This window comes from Schistocerca nitens, chromosome 3, assembly GCF_023898315.1.
Source record: "Schistocerca nitens isolate TAMUIC-IGC-003100 chromosome 3, iqSchNite1.1, whole genome shotgun sequence".
NCBI lineage: Eukaryota > Metazoa > Arthropoda > Insecta > Orthoptera > Acrididae > Schistocerca > Schistocerca nitens.
In genome coordinates this window covers 507,138,937-507,157,588 of record NC_064616.1, presented here as the reverse complement: position 1 = coordinate 507,157,588, position 18,652 = coordinate 507,138,937, and the positions used below count along the sequence as shown (strand labels likewise).

The 18,652-nt window shown below is 39.6% G+C and overlaps 1 protein-coding gene across 1 annotated transcript in view; it reads right to left on the bottom strand.

The window, feature by feature from the left end:
• Positions 1-18,652, bottom strand: part of LOC126249306 (aquaporin AQPAe.a-like) — a 142,332-nt gene that overhangs the window by 23,615 nt on the left and 100,065 nt on the right. The window contains exon 7 of the mRNA XM_049950960.1: positions 16,982-17,033. Within this exon, the coding sequence (XP_049806917.1) occupies positions 16,982-17,033 (52 nt within the window). The remainder of the gene's footprint in view (positions 1-16,981; positions 17,034-18,652) is intronic.

Below are 18,652 nucleotides of genomic sequence, written 5' to 3'. Positions count from 1 at the left end.
CAACATTTGCACTTGCAGAGAAGCTCTCTTTGGTATAACAAGACTCTTTACTGTGAAAGTTTGATATTGTAACAAGAAACAGAAAACTGAAAAATCCATTCTGCAGTGTCATTGTAAAAAGTTTCTTTAGTGTGAAGTATAAAACCCAGGATTTCTATTTTAGATCTCAACAAGGAAGACAATAGATCTCATATTTGAAACTACTATATAGATGAGCAAAAAAAATTACTGAAGTTCTAATTCTTTTATAAACTTCAGTTAATGTCATCCTTTCCTATAATTTAACATGTACTGTCCAATGCTAGAAGAAGAATACATATTTCAGATTCATACTGCAAAAGCAATTATTTTGTAAAAGAGGAAGGAAAGTGGAACATTATACATGAGTGCTCAGTCAGGGTCAGTTAAAAATATGTTAAGAAGCTAGTAGAACTCTCTGTTTAAAATGAATAAAGGAAAAAAAATACATGTTTTAAAATTTATGTGAAAATTGGCTGCAGAGAACAAATGGACTGGAAGTAACATGGAAATAACATGGAGGATTACAGTATGGTTTAAGTGTGTAATGAGAGTAATCACTAGCACTTAAAGTAAGTTAAAAACCAACAGAACATAGTCAAGTTGAGCTTCAGAAGAGGTATAATGATAAATATCATTGAAATATCAGAATTTGGTAATTTTGCTTGAACTGTTTTTCAAGAAAATTGGTGAGTCTGGAAAAACACCAAATGAAGCAGGGGGTGGGGGTGGAGTGAGGGTGGGGGATAAAAACGTTTTCATTCCTAATACATGAACAAATGTGAGAGTTCCATCAACAACTATACACCAGCTTAATGTCAAATGCTAACAAGTACCTACAAGTACTTAAAGATAACATCAGAAAACAGTTGTAGGGAAATGGGGAACAATTGAAAACAATTAAAGGTAAAATATGGGCCAATACTAATTACATTAAACTAAACTCTTCCCGCACAGGCCATGAAGGCCCAAAGGTACTGACTGGCCATCGTGTCATCTTCAGCCCACAGGTGTCACCTGATGCGTATATGGAGGGGCATGTGGTCAGCACACCACTCTCCCGGCTGTATGTCAGTTTCCGACACCGGAGCTGCTGCTTCTCAATCAAGTAGCTCCTCAATTTGCCTCAAAAGAGCTGAGTGCACCCTGCTTGCCAAAAGTGCTTGGCAGCCCAGACAGTCACCCATCCAAGCGCTAGCCTAGCGCGACAGCGCTTCACTTCAGTGATCTGACAGAAACTGGTGTTACCACTGCGTCAAGGCCATTGGCACTAATCACATTACAGAAGCAAAAATCTATTTGAAGACTAGAATAAATGTGAATGATATTGAGCATAGTCTTTTTGTTGAAGAAAAGCATTAACTTGAGGTAACCTATTATATTCTTCTACAACATAAGGATATAAACCATAGTTTGACACTAGATGGCCTTGTTGCAATGATAACACAGGTTCCCATCAGATCACTGAAGTTAAGTGTTGTTGGGCTTGGATTGCACTTGGATGGGTGACCAATCAGTCTGCCAAGTTCTGTAGGCAAGTGGGGTGCACTCAGCACTTGTGAGACCGGTGGAAGAGCTGCTTGACTAAGGAGCAGCAGCTCTGGTCATGTAAACTGACAACAGCCAGAGAATGCAATGTGCTGATTACATACCCCTCTTCATCAGTATCCTGTGGTGCCTTTGGGCTGATGATGACACAGTGGTCAATTGGTACCATTGGGATTTCCAAGGCCTGTTCGAATGGAGCTTAAATTTTTAAGTGACACTAGAACTAAACAGTGCTTATGTTGACATAATTTCACCAACCATAAACCTATCTATTGTTCAAAATAGCAAAACTTCAGATTACACATATAGAATTATTACAAAGTAATAGTCGTCAAAGCAGAACTGTATATTGAAACTGTATGTAGGACAAATGATAATAGTATGTATATGAGGAATGAGACTCACAATTATAGGACTTTGCCTGCGGTAGATTTTTGTGAGAATTTTGACTTTAATAATGATTTGACTAAATTGAAAAAGTACAACATGGAAAAGTATGTGCAAAGACAGTGTTGCTAATAATGTGGTCATTTGCAGATTCACAGTAGGTCCAGTTAAAGAAAAGTAGAAGCCTTTCTTGGAAATATGTGGTGAGGGTACTGAACAGGAAAGTGTTAAAACATATAGCCATGATAGTGTGTAAACCAGATGAGGTCCGATCAAATGACAAAGATAGGGACACTAATGAAGATATCCCCAGAGGGACATGAGTTCTGTTTGTGATCTGGATATGGTGAACCCAGGGCCTCGATGCTCAGTCAGTATTAATTCTGAAATTTCTTTTTGCCATGGGACATGATTTCTTCAACTCATCTATTTAAGCTTTCAAATTATCTTACACTATCAATCTGCCGCCCTCTCTTTAGTAGGTAAGAAGTGATTCAGTAAAAGTGCAGAGCTAATGTGTTATTAATCTCACAATTTTCAGAAGCGAAAAAAAAAAATTGTGACTGAAGTGGAAAAAAGTTATGAGGTTTTGAAATACATATTGTCTGTTACTGCCTATGTTCAAAACTTTTGGGATATGAAATACCATTTGTTGCATTTTGAATTTCATGAAGTTTATGCAAAGAAAACTTCATTGTTTGTTGAAAATTTTTATACTCCTTTCAAACGAAACTTACATTTGGTCTGGTTTATTTAGACAAAACTGAGGTACATTATATTTAGGTTATCTTGAAACATGTAAAAGTAAATGGTTATGAATTTTAACTGCTGTTGGAGGACTTCTGTGCAATTTTCAGAAGAAATTTGGTTTTCACAAGATGTGAAGTCAAATTCGAAATTTTACTGTTTTTTTTTAATTGTGATTGCAGACAACTGGTATATATGGGTATTGTGATAAGATCTGAAGTACTAGTGAGACAATTTGATAGCTATGGGAAATGGAGTTGTTAAATTTTTTTCAAATTTTTCCAACTTTGTTTTTAACCTTGTGTTATGGTGGGAGGAAAGTCTAGTAGAGAAAGAGGCTTGTTAGACAATAAGAGTAAACAAATTATGGGAATTAAAAGCTGTATGAATACTGTGAGACATTTGAAGCTTAAGTCACTATTATATTAGATTAACTTTCATTCCAATTGATCCATAGTGAGGAGGTCCTCCAGGATGTAGAACATGTCAGAAAAACAATAATATGTCACAGATATTTACAACTAAAACAAATAAGCTAATGTACCTTCCACAGTTCCCAAGTGGAATGATCGTCCTTTTTTTTAACTTTTATAGTTGAAGTACATTGATAATGTTGATAGAGTTAAGTGAGCACTACAGAAACGTATTTTGTTTATGCGCTTTTGTGACACAATACTGTATGTGGGTTTGGGGAATGAGTAAACTGACTCTGTTCTATCTATTGTGGTAATTTCATTTATAGTTATGTTTATAATTTTATGGCATAGTTTCTATGGGTATGATTTATTTATGGTAAATGAATTTCAGTGGGTAACTTTATTATAATGACATAATATGGGAATGTTACTATGATGATCTATTTGAAACATTAAAAGTGATGTTATAATTGACTATAAATAAATATCACAGGCACTGTGGCACATGTGTATGGTACCCTACCAAAGCTGCTGTGTGAGCACATGTGACAGAGCCTGGGAAGAAGGCTGCAGATGTCCAAGTATGTAACTACAAAAAAAACATAGCACATTAATAATATATACAATTATGATATTCCATCTGTCTACTTTTCCTGCGGGGAACACCCAACATCAGAGTTAGGGTTCTGAAGTGAATCCATAAATATTACATCCGGTATATCATGCAGATTTGGATTCACTTACATTTGGTGTGGATGGGAATCCACCCACTTCACATCCATAATACTATTTCTAGATGGATTCACTCACATTCAGTTTGAGAGTGAATCAATCTGCATTACATATGGAATAGTATAAGGAAGTGGATTCACCTATGCTGTTCCTGAAGAGAAGGAAATGGTCACTCCATTGTAAGAGAAGTAGTCATGTGGAATAGTGTAATTGTATGTATAGTTAATGTCATGTGTCTTTCCTGTGTAGGAGTTTAGACATATGCAAACTGCTGCCTTGCCTCTGAGAGATAGTCATACAACAGTCCTGGCAAGTTACCATACATGAGTGCGACAGCACCTATGATATTCAATTCAAGCAGGTGCATGACTGTCAGCAATGTCATTATCAGCCTTTGTGATCTGCTATGGAAAGATTTTGTCATAGAAAACTATGTGTTGATGCAAAAGTATTGTGATGCGGTTGCTGTTGCTGTGGGAGCAGGTACACAACTTGCTTTTGGAGATCTATCCATACTGTATCATGCTTGAGGATGGAGAGTAAATTCGCCAACTGCATTTCCCCCATTTAGTAATTCTGGCATGAACTGTGTGCATGATATTTGAATGCCTTTTTTCTGTAACAATAGTTTTAGTTGCTGCAGTGTGATCTGACTAAGTTAACTCTACAGTATAGGAAATTCAGGTACAGCAAATTTTTTAAAATAAAATAAACTTTTTTTGGCACTGTAGCTAATTCTAAAAGATATATTTAATCAGTGAGGATAGATGGCCAGTAAAGATGTCCACCTTGTTTTTTTACTAATGTCCACTAGCAGTATTCTCCCCTCTGTATGGCATGAAGTGGAACAAGAGCAGTGTGGTGGTATTATCACTGCAGCACATGGGTCAGGTGACACCTCACACTGCCATACAAACACATCATTTGGTGCATATATAAATATGATAAGGTCCTAATGTACAGGTGTGGGATTAAGTCTTTGTACAGTTATCAATATTTTATAAATTTGTGGTTTGTGATAAATGAAAGAATAAACTTCAAGAAGTGCACCTTATGTTTGACATTCCTTATGTATCACCAGCATCTGATACCATTCTTTTTAATGTATCCCCACAAAAGGTAATCTGAAGCCATTCAACATGTGCAATTTTGTCATATGGCTGTTATATAAATAAATTGTTGATGGTGTACAGTAACCAGCACATACTAGTTTCAGGTTACTTTATTCAAAAGTACCATTAATGATTTCAAATTTTTTACAATACATCATCAGATGGGTTTTTCATGCTTTCATCAATACATATTACACATTGGCTTAGCTGGTATATTTAGCAAACATTTACATCAACCATGTAGAACAAAAATACTTCTCAACTAATCACAAACAAAATAATATATTACAAAAGGCATATTGATGATACAATCCTGATTTTTGATGGCACAAACATTGAAACTGATACATTGGCAACAGACCTCAGCAAAATGCATAAAAATATTAAATTCAAATTTGAGCTTGAAACAAATAAGAGGATAAATTTTCTTGCTCTTAAAAGCTGTAATGTTGACCATAAATATCAATCAGTTTATCATCTACAGGGAACCCACCATCACAGACGTCACCTTTGGCAACTCCTCATGTCATCCCAGCCAACACAAAATGGCATATTTCAGAGCCATGATATTCAAATGCAGAAAGTTTCTATGAATCACACAGATCAACAAAATGAAATCAGGATAATTAAAAGATTTGCCCACAATAATATCTATGATCACATAATAATATACAAACTACACAACAAAACAAAAACAAATGCCACAGCTCCAGAGAACAGCAGTTCACGCAGCATTCAATCAAAAACAAATCAGGCTTCTGTAGAAGACAAACCTAAATATACTGTTAAACCATTCACAGACCCAATAGCATACCAAATTGCAAACTTATTTAAAAAGGAGAATATTAATATTAATTTCTCTACTAACAATAAATTACTGGAAAAAGTGATCCATTCTGTAAATCTTTCCAAGGATTCCTACAGTAAATCAGGAATATACAAGCTCCAATGTAATTCATGCAGGAAATTCTACATTGGTCAGACAGGCAGAAGTTTGCAGGTTAGGTACAAAGAGCACCTTGACGCCTTAAGGTTTGGAAACTTGAATAAATCTACATTTGCAGCCCACATTGCAAGGAAAACCATTCAGTGATAACATTGAAAGCAATATGAAAACATTACATTTAGCAGAAAAATGAGCCACTATGAATAGATGCTGACGTGCTAAAGAAACTGGTACACCTGCCTAATATCGTGTAGGTCCCCCACGAACATGTAGAAGTGCTGCAACACGACATGGCATGGACTCAACTAATGTCTGAAATAGTGGTGGAGGGAACTGATACCATGAATCCTACAGAGCTGTCCATAAATCCATAAGAGTACGAGGGCGTGTAGATCTCTTCTGAAAAGCATGTTGCAAGGTATCCCAGACATGCTCAATAATGTTCAAGTCTGGGGAGTTTGGTGGCCATTGGAAGTGTTTAAACTCAGAAAAGTGTTCCTGGAGCCATTCTGTAGCAATTCTGAGAGTTTGGGGTGTCACATTGTCCTGCTAGAATTGCCCAAGTCAATAGGAATGCACAATGGACATGGATGGATGCAGGTGATCAGGCAGGATGCTTACGTACATATCATCTGCCAGAGTCATATCTAGAGGTATCAGGGGTCCCACATCACTCCAACTGCACATGCCACACACTATTACAGAGCCTCCAGCAGCCTGAGTAGTCTTCCGTTGACATGCAGGATCCACAGATTCATTACATTGTCTCCATACCTGTACACATCCATCCACTCGATTCAATTTAAAAGGAGACTCGTCCGAACAGGCAACACATTTCCAGTCATCAACAGTCCAATGCTGGTGTTGACAGGTCAATGTGAGGGTAAAGCTTTGTGTTGTACAGTCATGAAGCATACACTAGTGCACCTTTGCTTCTGAAAGCCCATACTGATATTTTATGTTTCGTTGAATGGTTGATATTAGTTGATGGCCCAGCATTGAAATCTGCAGCACTTTGCGGAAGGGTTGCACTTCTGTCACGTTGAATGATTCTTTTCAGTTGTTGATGGTCCCGTTCTTGCAGGATCTTTTTCCGGCCGCACCGAAGTTGGACATTTTATGCTTTACCTGATATTTACGGTACACTCGTGATATGGTTGTACGGCAAAATACCCACTTTATTGCTACCTCGGAGATGCTGTGTCCCATCGCTGATGTGCCGACTCTTAACACCACATTCAAACTCACTGAAATCTTGATAACCTGCAATTGTAGCAGCAGTAACCAATCTAACGATTCTTGAAATGGCCAGCCAGTGCAAATGTGCTGGTAGTATTTGAGCGGTTGTGAGATATTTCGGTCTTATCAGTGACATTACAGCACAATTTTTCTTATTATCATCTTACTTTAGTGTACTCTAGAGGGCGTGTTCTTTAAGCTCAAGGTAAACAACAGGCCATTGAGGTGCCAGCAAACGCGCAAGTATACATGTGCAATGTTTACTTCGGGTTTATTCTTAACAACGTATAAAGTCAACGCAGTGCAGTAAGTATTCAATTCGAGCACATGCGTGTAACCAAGCATTAGGTCTGTTTGTTTGGTTTGCAGGGTTTCCGTTGAAGTGAACTAAAATCATGTATTATTAAAGGTGACTCAGTGGTGCGTTTAAGCGAAAACAACCTCATGAAAAAGAAGTGAGTAAACAAAACTTGACAAATGTTTTACTCAAACTTTTACAAGTACTTTTGGCGCAAACATTTGTGTTGACTGTGACTCAGATAGTGTGGTATCTGTTGAGAAGCCCACTGAAAACGATCCTACAATAACTGCAGTTAAAAACACTGGCCACGACGACGCCGCCGATCATGTCTACGACATCTGCATGGCATACGAAACAGGGAAAGAAATGTCAACCTACACGCTCTTCGAGAAGGTAAATAAAACTTCGTATGACATGGGAAACATCACAAACCAGACATTGAGTGATAAAGAAAAACGTCTAATTCTCGATATGGTGCCGTTACAGCAGCTCTCGCGACTATTTCCCAGAGATCCCCACCAGAACAACAGGTGTTTTTCAACGTCGTATTATGTTTCAGTTTCTAAGTATGGATCAGTTAACGGTTTTTGTTGTGATATTCCAAAATTCTTGGTGCTGTTTTCTTAGAAGAGGAATAATGTATGGTGTACGGGTAACATGGACTGGAAGCACTTTTCAGAAAGTACTAAAGAACACAGGTTCTTGAGTGGCCATATGGAAGCATGTGCTGTGTACGAAGTTTGGAAAAAGAATGACACTGTTGACAAGAAAATAGAAAATGATATTCGTAAAGAAGAGTCATTTTGGAAAATGGTTCTTACAAGGTTATTCGATATCACACTTACTATATCAAAAAGTTCATCGACTTTGAAATGACATCGGGAGAACTGAAGTCAGAAGGAAGGATACCACGCAATTTTCTGTCCGTTGCAGTGCTTGTCTCCCAGCGTGATCACATGTTGCGGCAAATTTTGACTATGCCCAAAGTTAATCGTTTTCACTTCGAAGAATTATTTAAAAATATTATTTTTGTTTATTTTTTCGACTTGTTGCATTTGAAAACATTTTCAAAATCACACCATTTTGATTTTAGAATCTACAAGGTATGTGAGTCCAAAAATTCAAAATGAAATGACTGTGTGCTTAGGAAAGAAACTTGAAAATAAGCTGCTAAAACAAATTAGAGCATCACCGTTTTTCGCTATCATAATGGACATAATACAAGATATGTCGAAGGTAGATTAGCTAAGCATTGTTCTGAGATATGCAGTAATAACCAGATCAGAAAATGGAGAACCAATCGATATAGATGTAAAATAATTATTTCTAGGTTTTAATGCACTCATCAAACATGGTGCAGCAGTTTTAATCAAGCAGATGACTAAATTATTTTTTATTGGTAAAATTATTGATTTAAAAAAGGCTGTGGGCAAGGTTATGATGGAGCCAGTATGAAGAGTGATGTTTATAATGGTGTACAAAAACAGATTAAGAATATTTTGAAAAACTGGACTTCTGCCGGATGTTCGCGTCGTTCTTTCACGATATTTCGAGAGTGTAACTCGCTATCTTCTTCAGGTGCTACCCGAGAATGGTTCTTAGGCTTCGCATGGCAAATTCACGAAACTTCATGCTCCGGTGCGTTGTAGGATGGGCGGATCACGCCTTTCTTCGTACTTCTCCCTGGGGGTGTATTATGTGGTCTTCTCATTTGGGATCTTCATCTTATTTGCATGGCTGCTCAGAGGTCTTCTTTGCTCGTGTTGCAGCGTTCCGTTACACCAGCAACCGGTCTGGCCATCTTGTGGTCGGGCGCTAGTGCACTTCGTTGCCTAAGTCGCAGATGAGGGCGTTCTCCCACGTCCACGCGGCCGTGTAAAAACGTTGCGCTGCTTGCCGGAATCGGTGTTTTAGCAGCGGGATTCCTGCCATTCTGTGGAGTTTTCAGGTGCTGAAGGCTCGTGGCAGGTGAAGCGCTAAACTAAGCTCCTTGTTCTGGACCGTCTGCAGCTTTGCAATTGACGAGTCGGCAGTGTTTCTCCACATCACAGCAGTGTACTCTAACACTTGCCTGATTAGTGTCAGGTACAGAGTAATGCCGCAGTGTGGGGGCAGGGTCGTCGCTAGGTTGAGTAAGGGGTATATAGTAAGCACAATCTACCATCTGTCTGGCCGATGTATGACACCCCACAAAGCGCCAGTACCACCTAGGCTGTATTGACTCCCGAAAGTTCACAAGAATGGGGTTCCTCTTCGACCTGTTGTCAACAATATCGACGCTGCCACCTATCCTACTGCAAAATACCTAAAGAAGATGCTGGCACCACATGTGGGCAAATGTGTGCACCACATTCAGAATTCAGAGGACTTCCTACAATGGCTATGGCAACTACACATTGTGGACTCTGACATAATGGTCAGTTTCGATGTGGTGTCCCACTTCACACATGTACCACTGAATGACTCACTCGATCTTATTGGAGAGAAGTTCAATGGCGCTCTTCTCGACTTATTCAGGCATGTATTAACCTTGACATACTTCCTATATGGTGGTCAATTTTTGAGCAAACGGAAGGAGTGGCAATGGGCAGCCCTCTATCACCAGTGGTTGCCAACCTATTCATTGGCAACATATCAACCCACGTGCTTTTTTTACATATGTGGATGATACCTTTGTCATTTGGACCCATGGCAGGGAGAAACTAGATGCTTTTACAGAATATCCGAACTCACGCCACCTGAATATAACATTCACAATGGAACTAGAGAAGGATGGACAACTCCCATTCCTCGATGTATTAGTCAAGAGGAAGGCTGATGACACATTTGGGCAAAATGTGTACCGCAAACAGACACACACTGACTTATACCTGCAAGCCATCAGCTGTCACCATCTGGCACTGAAGAACAGAGTGCTCAAAACTCTAGTCCACAGAGCATGTACTCTGTCAGACACCGACAGTTTGGCGATGAAAATAGAACACTTACAGTTCATGTTAAGCAAGAATGGATTCTCATCTAGAGACATCCAGAAGGCACTGACCTGCCACTCAACCAAGGCATCCAGTAGAAAAACTAGAAGAGGCAATGAGGGTGGCATACTTGCCATATGCTGGGCTGATCGCTGCTAAGATCAGCAGAATTCTCATGAAACATGACATCATCAAGAGCGTATTTTGCCCACCAATTAAGATTGGGATAATGTTGGGGAATGTATAGGATGGGGTTATGAAAGCTAGGCATTTACAACATACCATGCGAGTGTGGGATGTCATACATCGGCCAGACCACCAGGACTGTGGACATCAGGTGTAAAGAACACCACAGGCAGACCAGACTCAGACAGGCAACCAAATTAACCATAGCAGAACACTGTCTGGAGGTCGTTCACTCGATGAACTACAATGACACCAAGATTGTCACACTGACCCCTAGATATTAGGACAATCTCACAAAAGAGTCCATCAAGATCAAGATCGCGGAGAGTCTCGTCACCCGTGACACTGGATACCAGCTCAGCATGGCCTGGGATTTGAGTCTTGAACTTCTGAAAGCTCAACGCAAAAGACATCGAGATTTCACAAGAAACAGGTGTGGGTCCGAGAAAACAGCCACGAGACAGAGCACCAGACACTACGGATTTGTCCGGACACTCCGGAGATGACAAGTACGACCCTAGAGGACGTCCAAGTCCTGTGCGGACGGCGGTCGGAACACAATTGACCAGAGGGGTCAATGGTAGTCGGGCTTGGCGTGCATGCACCGCGAACAAAGCACTCGATGCGGCGCGGACCAGTTACGCAGTGCCTAGCAAGAAATAGAAGTCGAGACAAAGGAAATAGCCAGGATACAGAGCACCAAACACTACAGACGACGACCGCGTCCCCAGAGAGCAGCCGAGCCGGTCGCGGACGGCAGTCGGAACACCAGCGACCAGAGAGAACCATGGGAGCCGCGTCATGCGGGCGCGGACCGCGGAGGGAACACCCGACGCCGCACGGACCGACTAGGGAACGTCCAGCACCTTACAGGCATAAATACTAGACTCGATCCGCTCAAGGAATATTCTCGGGTAGCACCTGAAGAAGAGTCACGCCATCGAAATATTGTGCGAGAACGACACGAACATCCGGCAGAAGTCCCGTTTTTCAAAATGTCAACAGATCGCTGGTAAAGCCCGAAGAATTACATCAGATTAAGAATGTTCGGCCAAATGCGAAGTATGTACATTGCGCCAGTCATAATTTGAATTTAGTGATAAATGATGTCATTAGCAGTTGTGTGGATGTACGAATTTTTTTCGCAACAATGCGAATCTTGTGTAATTTTTTCAGGAATAGCATTAAGTGTTGGGATCTACTGTCGAAGTTCACTGGCGAATGAGAAACCACTCTAAAAAAATTGAATCCAATTAGATGGTCTAGTGAAGTTAATATGACATCTACAATAAAACATCCTTTTTTGATAAATGAAATGTGTTATCAGAAAAAGTACTGAAGAGTATCAGTAAAGATGATTGTAAAGAAGGAGAATGTATTAAAACAGAAATGCTAAATTTCGAGTTCGTATTCCTTTGCGAATTCATGCATCAGATATTGAATGACATCAGTTATGTATCCAAAATTTTACAAATCGTGATATCGATTTGGACAAGGGAAGTAGAGCTTCAGCAGGAGTTTAAAAAAATTGATGTTTTATAGAAACGATTTCCAATCATTCAAGTGCAAAGCCAGTGAAACTGCAAAAGAATATGACATAGATCCCAGTTTTCATCAAAAACGGGAAGAGAAATTTAAAAAAAAAAAAAAAAAAAAAAAAAACATTTTGATAAACTAGCTTCCGACCACCCATTTCGAAACAAGAAAGAAATATTTAATGTTACTATTTTGAAAAATGTACTAGACACAATAATAGCTGAGTTAAATACACGTTTTACAGGCATGAGTGCAGTCTGTCAAATATTAAATTTTATAACACCATTGCTCAATGCTCATTGTAGATGAAGCAACTATATTACAAAAATGTGATCAGTTCCAAAGTAAATATTTTGATGTAATACGCTCTAATTTTTCATTTCAATTTAGTAATACCTATCACATTGTTCAATTTAAACTGACTCAAACATGGGCTGTTCACCAATTATGTAAGGAAATTGTAACTAAATATGCAGTGCTAGAATGCGAACTACGGAATTGTTTACTGCAGTTTTATTATTTTATACAAAACCTGCCCCTTTTGCAACAACCAAAAGATCATTCAGCAAATTAAAAATAATCAAACTTATTTAACGAACATTATGGGTCAAGTTCAACTCCAACATTTGGCATTCATAGATTTGGCATCTCTAGATTTAATGGCACTTATAGCTGATTTTGCAGACACTAATGCCAGAGAAAGATTGTAAAATAAGTTGTTAAAATAGAATTGTCTACTTCGTTTTATTGTCTAACTATACTATTAACTGTAGTCTACTACAGCCACGACAATATGGTCCCTGCCTCTGAAGCTTAATGACAATTAGCGATCGGAAAACGTAGCTGCGAACGAAATCAGGCTGATCGGTATGGCGCGATGAGTTCACAGTTCACTAGTTCAGCAAGAGTGAGTTGCCAGCACTGACAATAGCCTGCCTCCCCGCACCTCTGTGCCATCGTGGTGGCGCAAGTCCTGACTTGTGCTTTGTGGCAAACGGCCATGTTTTCAAGGCTGAGTAAGGCCTGTTTCACACACTGGTGACGGTCACTGGTAATTGTGGTGAACACTCCTGGATCACCAGTGTTCAACACTGCAGATATTGCCAGCTGATTAGTTAGTGAAATGGACTCGAGCGAGGAGGAACTTTCGTTAATACTTGTAAGCAGGAGGAGGAGGAGGAGGAGGAGGTGGAGGAGAGTGAAGACAACCGTTCATTACACGTACATCCAATGCTACGTGATTTGCTGGAGAAAGGATTGTTTTCTACTCTTTATGTCGACCTGAGGCAAGATGTGAAGACAGTTTTTTCAGTGTTTTCGAATGTCGGAAACTTCGTTTGATGAACTGCTAGGACAAGTGAAAGAAGCAGAGGAAAAACTTGTTCTCATATTAAGGGGAGTCGGAAGGCAAGTGGGCTTCAAAAATTCGATTTTTAAATTTTAGCATATTTGAAATGCCTGGTCTTTCCTGCGTGAAACAGTTTTTGTTTTATGTAAATACGACAACTTTTTCGTGAGATATGATGGTTTCCATGACGCTTTGTGCAATCTGGCATTTAAATGACACGCCTACGTTTTTGCGCCATGCAGAGATAATGCACAGCATTCTTTTACTCCTTGTATATTATTTCATGCTTTTATTGTTTTATCGCTTCAATGTTTCCTACCCTATATCTACTATCGATACTCGCTTTTCCGATCGTGTTTGTTATTGTTTTCGAGTGTTAATGGTTGTAGTTAGTGAAGTTTATTGTGACTGAAGTACGTGTTGATTTGTATTTTCTTGGTTCCGCGTGTTTTCATAAAAATACCGCAAATAAAGAAATTCTCGCCTAAATTAAAATTCAGAGGAATTAAATACGTAACGGTAAATGAGGTTAGTGGGTCAAAGGACCCAAGAATGTCAGACATAAAGAAAATCAGCACATCAAGAAAGAAACTGCAGTGTCTTCAAGGCATATCCTTCCAGTCACCTTGTGGGGAGATGGACATTCGTTTGAAAATATTGTGGTGAACCTTAGTATACTGTGTGATTTCATTTCCAAAAATACTGTGTGCAGAATATATGATAGTGACGTATCTTTGGGTGAGAATCAGCGTCTTCGTAAAGGGATTGTGTCAAACCTGACATTGAGTTGTACAAAATGTGGTGCAGTTGCTACAACAACGACATCAAAAACAGCAAATAATAATTTATATGAAAACAACATAAGGCTAGTTAATGGTCTCAGATCTGTTGGTAAATGGATGTAGCCAGGAAAAGTCTTATGCGCATTACTTGACATTCCAAATCCTCTTGCAAAATTTATGACCTATAATAATGTTACTGGTACTGCTGTTGCTGAAGTTTGTAACATCTCACTGAACGAAGCAGCTGGAGAAGCACTCAAGGAAAGTGATGACAGTGAAAGTGGTGATATTTGTGCATGTTTTGATGGCAGCTGGCAGAAACGTGGACACACTTCACTAAATGGTGTCGTGGCAGCTACATCATTTGATACTGGCAAGGTAATTGATGTAGATATTCCAAGCAAGTACTGTAAAACTTGTGGCAGTGGAACTGAGAAAGAGCATGAATATAACTGCCAGATGAATTATTCTGGTCCAAGTGGTGGGATGGAAGTAGCAGGAGTTCTCAGGATTTTTAATCATTCAGTGGCAAACAGAGGTGTCAGATACATGCAGTGACAGCAAGGCTTGTGACCGGGTGTGTGCAGAACAACCTTATGGTCCTAAAGTCACAATTTCTAAATTAAAGTGCATTGCGCATGTCCAGAAGAGAATGGGGTCCAGGTTGAGAAGATTATTGAAAGAAAAGTCAAAAATAATATCGGGATTTGGTAAGGAGATAGGTGGTAAAGGTCGCCTGACAAATGTTGAAATAGATAGATTACAGAATTATTATGGCTTGGCCATAAGAATAAGTGTAGGGAATTTAGAAAACATGAGAAAAGCTGTATGGGCTATCTTTTTCCATAAACTTTCCACAAATAAAAATCCAGTGCACGGTCTTTGCCCTAATGATCCTGACACTTGGTGCACGCACAGGAGAAGAGCCAGATATGACGGGTCAATGGAGGCATCCGATCCATCCAATCGGCTCTGACCCATGATGTAAGGATGTTGTTGTGTGAGAAGTCATGACGGCGTGGAGTTTAGTTTATAAGTGTGTTGTGTTTGTAGATGTCGTCTTGTTACAGTTGGTGGTGTCGTCTGGTGGTGTGTGTGTATGGTCCGCATGTTACGTGGTGTATTGGGTTCACTTGGGTGTCGGTGCTTTGAGTGTGCATTTATCGATTGCGACTGTTGTAAAAGAACGGAAATTAGTTTCAGTGAGTTAAGAATTAAGTTTCCGTTGTGTTTATATTATTGCGGTGTCATTTGATGTTATTGGTTTGCTGTTTGTCGTGCAGTAAGTCGTTTAATTCAATTTGTAGCTTCTTTTGTTACGTATGGATATGACTTCTAAGTTTAATAGCGCACGTCTGCGGGCTGAAATGGTGGACGACATGTTGTCCGTCATGAAGTTTCTGCTACTTTTAGGGCTTGTGGCGGAGATAGTGAAATGCGGGGCATGAAAGCAGAATATGCAAGTTGGGGGTTTGCTTTGGTTGTGTTTGTGTTTTTTTTTTATTTGTATGTGTATGTGCGTGTGGGCGAGATTGGGGTGCCTGACCTAGTGTGTAGCACCGGATATTTTTTGTGGTGAGCAGTCGTTTCTTTGGGTCTATTCTTCGTGTGTTATGATGTTTGGTGGGGTTTTCATGTGTTGTTGGGTACTCAATTTCAATGTTTTTGGTATTGTTAGTTGTATTTGAGCTATATAGGTCATTGGAAGTGACCAATTCCAATTTGTCGTCATAGGTATGTTTGTTTTGGTATCGTGAGCTGTTGTGGACCTATACGCGTCAAGGGAAGTGTTCAATTCCAATTTTTCTTGTTTTACGTGTTGGTTTTGTGGTATCGACAGTTGCGGTGTGATTATAATTTTTGGAATTGTTGGTTTTTATTTTGTGGTATCGGCAATTGCGGTTGAGCTATGTAGGTGAAGGGAATTGACCGATTCCTGCCGATATTGTAAGTGTAGTGGAATTTGGGAATTTTGTGGTGTTTTCATGTCGTCAGTTTGTATGGTTTGGGATCATGATATGTGTGTATGTGGTTATATTTAGTTTGTCCCCACCCAAAAACTCCCAATTTCGAAGCACTGGTCCCGTTAGTTTGATTATATTTTTAAATGGAGATGTTTGTTGTCATGTTTATGTAATGACGTCATAGGCGCCATATTGGAGACGTTGAGAATGATCGTTTCCGCCATATTGGTGACGACATGGGTCAAAGCAGATGGGTGGAATCGGACACTTCTGTATTCCCGATATGACCACAAACATTATTTACCTGCATCAGGGACGAATGAAATTAAACCCATATTTAGAGACCTTTGTAGAGATACCTAGATGATGAAATGTCTTCATGGGAAAACCCAAAATTTAAATGAATGTGAGAATTGTCATTTGGAACCAGTTACTGAAAACTGTATTTGTTGAGCTTACTACCCTCAAATTTGGTGTTTATGATGCTATTTTATGCTTCAATGATGGTTTAATTAGAAAACTTAAACTTGATGTTTTGGAATTATTGGGCATTAAATCTAGCGGAAATACTGCAAAATCCTTGGTGCAAATAGATAAGATGGAATCTGCAGAGGAGATATTGCTAATCATCATTCTTAATACTAGAGATAGTGCTCTCACAGTCAGTTGTTAAGAATCACATCCAAGGTTTACTTCTTCCTACCAGTTGCTGCACAACCATTCTTTTCGGTCTTTTGTCTTAATTACCCTCTGGTATAACTGGCTCATAAGCTCTTCCATTTCCTTTGTAGGGTTGTCCCTGCAGCAAATAAAAAGGGTCAGAAACTTCTACCATGAATTTTACTTTTGAGGTTGTGTCTATTAAAGTCTGATCAATTAATGAAGTAGTTTTGTTATCCACACCATATTCACGAAGTGTATTGAACAGACTGGTGTGATGAATTGAGTTGTATGCTTTCCTGAAATTTATGAAGCTGAGTACTGTGCAGTTCGACTGATGGTGTTACAGTATCATCTTCAGCTTCCAGATTGCTCTGTGCAGGATTGATGTGGGCGGAAGCCTGCCTAATATTCACTGATCATATGTTCTGTCTGTCCTAATCTGCTGATAGTACCTCAATAGTATTATGATGAAAAAAATTCATTATTGCAGTAGCCACGTATGTGTAAATAACTGATTAAGAATAATAATTTAACTACGAGGATCACTCCTAAAGAAATGCACACTTTTTTTAATCCACCTTTTATTCTAAATGTTTGAAAGTTTTAGTGTGTAGATGCATCAGCCAGCCGGATTGGCCGTGCGGTTCTGGGTGCTGCAGTCTGGAGCCGGGCGATCGCTATGGTTGCTGGTTCGAACCCTGCCTTGGGCATGGGGGTGTGTGATGTCCTTAGGTTAGTTAGGTTTAATTAGTTCTAAGTTCTAGGCGACTGATGACCTCAGAAGTTAAGTTGCATAGTGCTCAGAGCCATTTGAACAACTTTTTGTAGATGCATCCTTTAGGAACGATATTTTCATTTCTCCACATAATTTCCATCCCTCTCAACTGCCTTCTGCCATCTTGGAACCAGAGCCTGTATACCTGCACAGTAAAATTCTGGACCAACCTGTTGGAGCCACTGTTTGGCAGTGTGCACAAGGGAGTCATCATCTTCAAACCTTATTCCATGAAGAGAGTCTTTCAGTTTCCCAAAGAGATGATAGTCACATGGAGCCAGGTCAGGACTGTAAGGCGGATGTTTCAGTGTTGTCCATCCGAGTTTTGTGATCGCTTCCATGGTTTTGTGACTGACACGTGGCCGTGCATTGTCGTGCAACAGCAAAACATCCTGCTTTTTCCGATGTGGTCGAACGTGACTCAGTCGAGCTTGAAGTTTCTTCAGTGTCGTCACATATGCATCAGAATTTATGATTGTTCCCCTTGGCATGATGTCCACAAGCAAGAGTCCTTCGGAATTGAAAAACACTAGCCATAACTTTTCCAACAGAAGGTGTGGTTTCTAATTTCTTTTTTCTTGGCTGAATTTGCATGATGCCACTCTATTGATTGCCTCTTCATCTCTGGTGGAAAATGATGGAGCCGTGTTTCATCACCTGTCACAATGCTTCCAAGAAATTCATCTCCACCATTCTTGTACTGTTCCAAAAGTTCGCTGCATACCGTTTTTCTTGTTTCTTTGTGAGCCACTGTCAACATCCTGGGAACTCACCTGGCACAAACCTTTATTAACGCCAACACTTGCAGTATTCTGCAAACACTTCCTTCCCCTATCCCAACACAGCATGACAATTCGTTCACTGTGATGTATCTGTCAGCAGTCACCAATTCATTAACTCTCTGCACATTGGAGTGTGTGCAGTATGAGGCCTGCCGCTGTGAGGACAATCCTCAATATTGCCGTTCCCGCTTTCATTAC